This window comes from Lissotriton helveticus, chromosome 2_1 (genome assembly GCF_964261635.1).
Source record: "Lissotriton helveticus chromosome 2_1, aLisHel1.1, whole genome shotgun sequence".
NCBI classification, from domain to species: domain Eukaryota; kingdom Metazoa; phylum Chordata; class Amphibia; order Caudata; family Salamandridae; genus Lissotriton; species Lissotriton helveticus.
In genome coordinates, this window is record NC_136059.1 from 316563817 (window position 1) to 316573064 (window position 9248).

The following is a 9248-nucleotide window of genomic DNA, read 5'->3' on the forward strand; positions in this document are numbered from 1 at the left end:
ACAACGCGGTGAGCAGCGGAAAGCAGAAGGGCCCCACGCAGATCGTGGAGATGCTGGGGGGCTGCACTTCGGAGCTGGAGCTGCTCAGAGTCGGGGCTTCTCGGACCCCAAAGCACTCACCAGTAGATTACTCGGCGGGCTTGCTGGAAAGAAGTCGTGCAGTCTTGCAGATGGCCGGTCCCTTGAGGTCTCGTCGCACCCACGGTTCTCAGCTGGGCTGTAGAGGTGGGTAGAGGTCAGAGGTGCCAGGGAAGCCGGTTCTCGTCGAGCTGGGCAGTCGGATTCCGGAGGAAGGACTTACAGCAGACCGCAGTGTTCTTAGATGGTGCCTGCGGATGCAGGGTGACTACTCCTTAGTCACAAGGGAGAAATCTTAGGAAGAAGTCTTGAGTTCCTTTCGCAGAAAGTAGTTTCAGGATTCAAAGATGATCTGATTTGGAAGGGGGCCAGTCTCTACCTTTATCCTGTAAAAAGGGGCTGGCACGCGACTAAGTCCTGCCCTATGGGTGGGACTAGGAGGGGGGTGGTTACACCCACTTCCTTGGCGGGCTTTTCCCCAGCACAGGGTCTGGAGTGACCCTGGAACTGGTTCCAGCCAGCCTATGCACAGTGAGCACCGGGGTGCCACGTGCAGTCACCTTCCTCTAAAGCCCTGCCTACCTACAATACACAAAACCCTGTCTGGGACGGTGCTGGCACCGCCCCTGGCAGGAAACCCTTTGTCCTTATCTCCTGCTCTGGGAGGACTCCCAGCAGCAGGAGGGCAGACTTGTGTCTCGGTGGCAGCATCCATTTTGTGGATGCTAAGGCTCTGTCTGACTTTTAACCGGGTTATAGGTTACAGGCATGTCGTGTCCCTCTAGAAGGGTGGAATGCTAACCCCGTCGCCAGAATTGGCGAGGGGTTAGTATTCCAATTCGTATGACACCTTACTCGACATGTTTTGATAAAGCGATACCAGAGTTGGCATATAACCGCGAGGATTATAATGCACTTAAGAGTATATGGTATGCGATATCATGGAAACGGCTAAGGGATAGATCCCGAAAGCCGCAGACAGGCTCAGCTCATGCCAGAGCACCATCTCACACGATTCCAAGCACTCTGCCTTCAGGATTGTTAAGGCCTGCCATAGGAGTGACTGATAGGAGATCTGGGTGTCCATTTTAGGGTTAGATATAGGTATACTATATCTAAAGCAAAGGGTGATTACACCACCTTGCCCCAGCTGTCAAGCAGCCAGTTGTGTCAGATTTGGATGGCCAGCCAGGGGTGGCATAATACATGCTGCAGCCCCTGGTAGGCCCTGGGTACACCTATGCCCTGGGTACCTAAGGTACACTGTACAGGGACTGGTAAGGTGACTCAGTATCCAATTTAGATATGTACCTAGGTACATGGAATCCATTTTACAGAGAGAGCAGTAGGCCTGGGGTCCTGAATAGCAGGGCCCCAGGTCAACTAAGTCAGAAAACCAGCAAAACACCAGGCAAAAAGTTGGGGGCAACCATAGTCAGGGGTCAACCTTCCTACACGCTGCAATAAGATGGTATGGTTTACAGTGTCAAAAGCGGCACTCAGATCGAGGAGGATGACTGCCACCGATCCTCCCCGATCTAAGATGCCCCTTGTTTCCTCCAGGACCGCCAATAGAGCCGACTCCGTCCCATGCTTGGGGCGGAAGCCGGTTTGCGAGGGGTCAAGGAGGCTGTTATTCTCCAGAAAATTGGTCAGGAGGCTGTTAATGTATTTTTCCAGTAACTTACTGGCCCAAGGAAGCAGGGAGATTGGACGATAATTGCTGAGGTTGTTAACCCCTTCGACGCTCACGACGAGCTCAGCTCGTCATTGAGTTTCCATTGATTTCAATGGAAATTCAATGGTCCTCCTAGCACACCCCTTAGCATCCAAGTGGTTAATGTTCAGATTAGGCTTCTTAGCAAGTGCCTTTACCCTGGCCTCTTTCCACCTAGATGGAACTGTATTGGTGGAAATAGAGGCATTGAGTACCTTCAATACAACCGGGAGGATGGTTTGACTGACGGTCCTTAAGAAGCTCGGAGGGGCGGGGTCGCTGGGAGAGCCCGATTTTACCTGGGTCATTAAGGTGGCTAATAGGTCAGAGTACAGCAATGGAAAGTTATCCAGTACTGGTAACTGGTGACTATTGTCCGTCATGTCATCTTTGGCATATCCAGAAATGGCTACTGGGGTGTCTGGTTGGGTAGTTGGAAAGGCAGAGTATATAAGATCTATTTTATTAAAAAAATAGTCTGCCAGCTCGTTAAGGCGGACTTGTAGATTGTCACTTTTTATTGGGGGCTGGGAGAGAACAGTAAGGCTTTTTACTATTCTATAAATTTCCTTAGAATTGGACCTGGCATCAGTGATCTTTTTTGTATAGTGCCGAGATTGAGCTTTCTTAATCTCAAGCTTGTATTCCCTGATGGATTTTCTGTATACAGCTTTATCTAAGTCTGTATAGTCCAAACGCCATTTCCTCTCCAGCCTTTTACACTTACTTTTGATCTCCCTAAGCTCTGTGGTGTACCAGGGGGCTGAGATCCTAGATCTTTTAGCCGTGTTGTCTTCACTGGTAGAATGGTGTCCAATGACTGAGTTATCCAGTCATTGAAGGTGTCATTGGCTGCCGTAGGATCTATAGTGATAGAGGGTATTGTGGCTTGAAGTTCGTGAGCCCACTCATCTATTGACAGTTTGGGCCAATTTCGAGCTTCCCGTAATCCTGTAGAAAGAACAGGCAGTTTATGGATGTACCAGATTAAAGGGACAAGTCGATGGTCTGTCCACGGGAGTACAATGGGGGGCTCTATCACTAGATCCGGGCAGTTGCTAAACACGGGATCCAGCAAATGTCCTTTCACATGTGTGGGTGAGGGGACCAGTTGGGTCAGCTGTAGCGCGGATAGGCCGGCGATTAGTTCTGGGGCAGCGTGATCGTTAATGTCTTCGAAATGCATATTTAAATCGCCCAACAGCGTGAAATTAGCTGAAGTGGTGGCAAAATCTGCAACTGCTGAGGGCGCAGAGTCTAAAAACTGTCTAACCGAGGCGGGCGGTAGACCAATACTCCGGAAAAATTTAAATTTGGTGACAGTTCCAGACTAAATGACGTACTTTCACAGTCCAGAATAGAGGTGGAGATGCATCGGCATATGTAGCTGTCTTTAAATACTATAGCTAAACCTCCTCCCTTCCCCGATGTGCGGTCTGTCCTGGCTATTTGATAGCCCTGTGGTAATGCTTGAACGAGATCAGGCGCGGAAGACGCGGTTAACCATGTCTCCGTAAAAAAGACTGCATCCGGATTATGTTCTTCAAGCAATAGGGACACTTCTGTTTGATGCTTGGGCAGGGATCTACAATTTAGAAGAAACATCTTAAAAGAGTGCCGGTGTTCAGTGGTCATAATGCCTCTTGGGTAGATATGGCAGTATTGACAATAGGAGGGTAGATTTAAAGGGTAATACAGATGATGACATTTTCCTTTTGGCGAAGGTCTTAAACTGAGTAGCTCATTAGAGGTATAGCTTGTATGAGGGCCGTAAAAATGGGCAGGGGTCGTGGCCCCTAGCCCCGTCCGCGGACGGGCGCAGACGGGCTTGCCTTTGGCGCGCCCGCCCGCTGCGCGGACGGGATGACAACATCCTTGTATACGGGTTAGAGGCGGGTGGGAGGCGACCAACAACTCGAGCGCCAACCCAGATTTCCCCCAATATGGCCTCCTAAGCCCTGCCTCGCACAGCGTCAGCACTGACTCTGCTGCGCTGGGAGCGGGGACGAGTGCAGAGGAAATCCCTGGTCAGGTAAGTTTAAAATAAATAATAACGAAGTTTTTGAGGCAAAGTAATAAAATGCGCACAATTAAAATAGCTATCCCCCGGCTCACGCCTCAGGGGTCCAACACGCGCTAGTAATCAGCGCGCTCGCGCATTCACTCAGCTTTTATACTTGGGCGGGCGGGAGGCGACCAACAACTCGAGCGCCAACCCAGATTTCCCCCAATATGGCCTCCTAAGCCCTGCCTCGCACAGCGTCAGCACTGACTCTGCTGCGCTGGGAGCGGGGACGAGTGCAGAGGAAATCCCTGGTCAGGTAAGTTTAAAATAAATAATAACGAAGTTTTTGAGGCAAAGTAATAAAATGCACACAATTAAAATAGCTATCCCCCGGCTCACGCCTCAGGGGTCCAACACGCGCTAGTAATCTAGAAGTTGTTCTAGTGTGGCCCTATACCAGGTCCCTATCTGGATTGTGTACTCCTTGTTGTTTCACTGTGTTGACCTCTAGTGTACGCAGTTTATTCATGCTCTCGCCTTTTGTACAGCGCTCTGATACCCGTAAGGGTCATGCTCGCACTTCATAAAACTTTCAAAATAAATAAATGGTTGAGGTACTCCAGGTGTATTAAAAATGTGCTCTGGATATACTTGGCGCTAGAGACATACTATATAAAACACTTGTAAGTGGCTATTGGGTCATGGAGAACAGATGGGTCCATGTCACCAAAGGTAGAATGATCCAGACCTGGTGTTTTCTTTTACCAGTCGTTTTTTAGGTCGAGCCTAGTGCAGCACGCATGCGCGGCTCTAGGAGAGGGCCTCTTTGAATCACTCCAGACTTCCAAGAGACTGCTCCGTGTGGTTCGGACTCCTCTCACACATTTTATTAGCCATTGCTTGTTGCTTTAAAAAATGAAAGCACACAAAAGGCCAAAGTGGGTGTATGTCCCGCCTTTTCTGTAAACGTTTACTACCATGGCCTATGGGTCTCGGGAGCGAGCAGCGGCGCGCAGTGTGCCAACTGCATTCTAGGATCAGGTTACTAATTAGCCCAGCGCGGTCGCTTTCACTTTCGCGACCGCGCTGGGTTAATTAGTAACCTAACAATATCTACAGGCGGTTAAATCATGTGGAATGTTGCTTTACATCTGCTTTGCCTGTGTTATGTTTCAACCCCATTGATTGTTTAGTCCGGAGGCACACTGACTAACATCATACTAGTGCTGTGCTCAATTGAAAGTAAAATTGGGGCATATATATTTTATATAGGGTGTTATTTGTATGCTCTAATAAAATGTGTAGAATAGAATAAAAAGCCCACATGAATCCTGTCACCTGAACTAGGCTGGCAGACGACGCCGTTTTCTAGGAAACAACGTTCCTTCTACACCCGCTATTTATAGATTAACTTTGTCTCTGCTTTTGTGGATGCAGCCGAGCTGAACCTTTAGCGGGGGGAGGTTGTTGAGAGGGGAAAATGCTGTTTCTGTTAATGTTTAAGCATTCACAGCCCTGCATTGCTAGGAATCAAGGCATGATCATTATGCGGATGAACCAACTCTTCATTCGTTACCTTCGGGTTCTTTTTTTTTTCGTTTATTCCATCCTCTTTTCATTCTTCTCTTTCTACTTTTTTTTTTTTTAATATATTTTATTAATTATAACACAAGAGTAGAAATGTACATTTCGGGTATCGTTGGTAGTACATATTACAGTGGCGAACGGGCAGATGAAATAGAGAAATACACTACAATTGTAGGTATCCGAAAAGTATCAATACCAGCCGGAGCTGGGTCAAAACAATACAATACAAATAATCATAAGCAAACATTATCAGAGTCTGCCCACCAAGGATACAGGATATAAAAATGGACACTCGACACCCGAATATGCATAACAACAAGCTCAGGAGAATATGCCACATCTCTTGCGAAGAAGGGAAAAGGGAAAAAGATAGGTCATAGAACAAAATAAAGGAAAAAAAAAAAACCTCAACCCCCCACCCTGCACCCCTGCGGATGGCTACGACCTAACCCCACTAGCAGCGTGCCTATCGCCCCCAAAACTACACCCCAAGGAAGGGAAAAGATGGAGGAGGAATGTCTACGATACGATGCGGGCTCCCGGACTCCCCTCCCCCCCCGCCGCGAGCAGATGTTCCCTACCATGGTACTAGCGAGGTAAAGCAGGCTTGTAAGCAAACTGATAGGGAAATCACAAAAAGAGAGAAGACCATCCCGCTCTTTCTACTTTTATTTTATTGTTCCCTTCAGTAATGCAACACTAACTACTCCATAAAGTCGCCACGCTACTTCCCTTCTTTCCCACAACCCTCCTACATATCATTTGAATCCCTCTGCGCTTCCTGCATACACATACGCTTGTGCATACATACAAAATTCCTCCCACACCGCCTACATTATCTCCCTTTCCTAAAATCAGCTTTCTTGGCGTCTATCCTTGGCATACAGACCTATCTGCTCTCCCTCTACTTGCACACTCTCTCTCGCACTAGCACTTTTGCCTTCACACAGCTGGTGTCTCCACTAAACACCCACCCTGCCAGGGTCGGTGCAGCCCCCCACATTGTCCCACCAGTTACTGAAGCCAAACCGTGGCCCCACCTTCCTGGAGCCCAGATGGTGCTACACATTTATATCCAGGAAGAAATTAAACATTCAAGGGACTTCCGGTCTCTGAAGCATTTTGCCCTTTGACTCACACTTTTATTAACTTGACATGCCTCAGTGGGAGTAAAAGCACTTTCTAGACGGACCCGTGGAGGGTTAGTTCCACTCGAAGTGCCATATCAACATATTTATAATCCTTTTGTTTTCACACATTGTACTGCCCATATTCTCCCTGATTGCCCAGAATTCAGTGGAATGAAGGAATCCAGTTCTTTCACCTCTAATATAATTTTTGATCACATGTCTGTGGGGCTATAAGGTCCCAAAGACGAGACCTATTGGCTATGCCAATGCTTATTTTAGGTGTATACAATCAACCGAATAAACTGAATCAAAACTACAAATGCCAAAATCCACTTGCTTGCTTTAAAAAGCCACAGGAGTGGCGGACTGCATGATTGGTGACATCGAGTCATCTATGAGCCTTGTGTTGGATACTCGAGTACTCAATACCTCCTATGATACTTTAATGTTTTGTTATACAAAATCTCTTAGGTGACAGGTGGGACAGGAGTTCTGGATTGATATTTGGGGGGGGGGGGGGGGGTCCTGTTGATGTCTACGTCCAGTGCTGGAGAAGGGGTTACGTTGGCTGCTGGCTGATGTTTAGGCAATATTACTTTGCATTCTGTTAAGTGTACTTTCAGATCACCGGCATATACGTTCCAGCGAGATGACGTGTGAGCACTTTCCATCTAAATACAGGTGAGTAATAATGGTCGGGTGTGTGGAAATCGGTCGCTAGAATGGTGTATAATTCAATATACACGGTTAGCAAGCGGGGAAATTGATAGAAATACACGGCTACAACTATATACCAGTCAAAATGTAATAACGCCGTTGGAGATCGGACATCGAACTACTCGTCCAACATTAACTCCTCTCTTGAAACGTGCTTGTTCGGTTGCACATTTTGAAGGAATGTAACAAGCTGCTCATAGTTTAACAATGTAAAGTTTGCGTCGATTAGAGAGCGATGGTGTCTGATGTATGGGTGATGACCCAGTATAGGTACCCATGGGTGCAAGATATGAGGGTTGGCGATGCAGCCTTACTTTGCTATATGTTCCCCGGCAACAGGATGCTGACAGGAAGACGGTTCACACCCTGCCACAACTCTCCCCTCTCACTCACCTCGGGGGCCACATAAGATATAAAGGTTGGCTTAGCAGGTTTCGGTCCCCCGACGGCTCCCAATGACCCCAACATCTCGCAGGAAGCAAGGTGTATAGGTTACCTTTTCCGCCACTACTGCTTCAGCCCCGCCCCGCCCAACACAACCCACAATAAACAAACGGACCGTCCCCCACATGGACATAGAAAAGGGACAATAACGACAAAACTCCTGACAGCCATTGATTGTAATAGAAAACGTCCTAAACGCCGAAGGAATCCGCCACACGGTACAAAAATAGCGGCCATCTTAGACGTTTTAACTTCTACTGTCGAATACGGAACAAAAAAAAAACATACAGCTGTAATTAAATCGCATAATTTCTACGATTTCTTTTCGTAGTGGAGTTATATTTTATATTCAATTAATTTTATTCTCGAAGTGCTTAACTTTGTTTTAAATGCCATTTCATGTCTGATTCTAAATGTGTATTGCTGCTTTATTAGGCAGCGTCTCAAGTAAGGAAAAGAAAAGTGTAAGAACATAACATTGCAGTATACTCACGTCACATTAAGGGATGCTGATTGGCGCCAAACCCTTTTCTGTTCTTCACTGTATAAAACTCTAGTGGGAGTGTATTAATCCCTCTAGGAGCCAGGTCGAGGCAACGGCCATGTTGGATGAGTATCTTCAACTATATAGAACACTGACTTTTAGGTCTCACGCCTAGCGTTGCAATGCGTAGCACTATCCATGCAGCGAGAGACCTCATGTAGGGGCTTCTGAAAGCTGCCCACATGCTTGTGCGTGTGCTTTTGTTTTCGTCAGCTGCTATTGGCTGTGGCGGGCGTCTGTAAAAAAGATAGGTGGCGCCGCTGCCAGGGCGACTGACGCTGGAATCGGGGGATCAGGGTTCGATCCCCGGCTCCGGCGGCAGGTTAGCCCAGCACCATGTGACTCTGGGCAATAGCTCGCTTAATCTTCCCGACGGCCCCCAGCGCCTAGAGACCCTTACGGGTGATTGTGCGCTTTACAAATGTGGAATATATATATATATAAAAAAGATAGCACGAGCACGGCATTGGTGAAAGACGTGTGCATGTCCCAGCTTCTTTAAAAATGTAACCGCCGGGGCGTGGCCAAGATGGCGGAGTGAGAGGACGTGTTCCCTGCGAGCTCCTCCGACCCCGGCCGGCCCGGTGCCTATAATTAACGTGTTCTCCCCCCCCCCCGCACTTCTAGTGGGGGCCGGAGCCGCTGTCCATCGGGCTGCAGTCAGCGGATCGAAAAAACGGCCGAATCGCCTGCCGACGGGGCTCGGACAGCCACTGATTGCCCCGGCGGCGCGACTGGGCCTAGCGCAGGCCGGAACGGGGAGGAGTCCCGTCGGCCACAGAGAGGGGGCGAGGTCGGGGATTGCGGCCTTCCTCCGGCCGGATTGCCGGGTAACTGCCTGGACCCCCCGCCGGAGCTAATCACGCAGGGCCTGCGAGCGGTGCGGCTGGCAGAGGTGCGGAGGGGTCGGCCCTCCGCGGAAGCTGCTCCCGGAAGAGCTGCGGCTCGTGTCTGCGTCAGCCCCGTGTGCAGGCCCGGCACCGGGGTATCGCTGTCGGGCGATCCTGTGGGGCCGGGACATCAGAA

The 9248-nt window shown here is 48.8% G+C and overlaps 1 protein-coding gene across 2 annotated transcripts in view; it reads right to left on the reverse strand.

Moving 5' to 3' along the window:
• MTMR12 (myotubularin related protein 12) overlaps positions 1-7780 on the reverse strand; it is an 813877-nt gene extending 806097 nt beyond the window's left edge. Inside the window, exon 1 of one of the 2 annotated variants that reach the window (XM_078674902.1) lies at positions 7628-7780. In XM_078674902.1, the coding sequence (XP_078531028.1) occupies positions 7628-7702 (75 nt within the window). In that variant the 5' untranslated portion in view covers positions 7703-7780. The remainder of the gene's footprint in view (positions 1-7627) is intronic. The other variant, XM_078674903.1, reaches the window with a different exon arrangement.
• Between the last annotated feature and the right edge of the window lie 1468 nt (positions 7781-9248).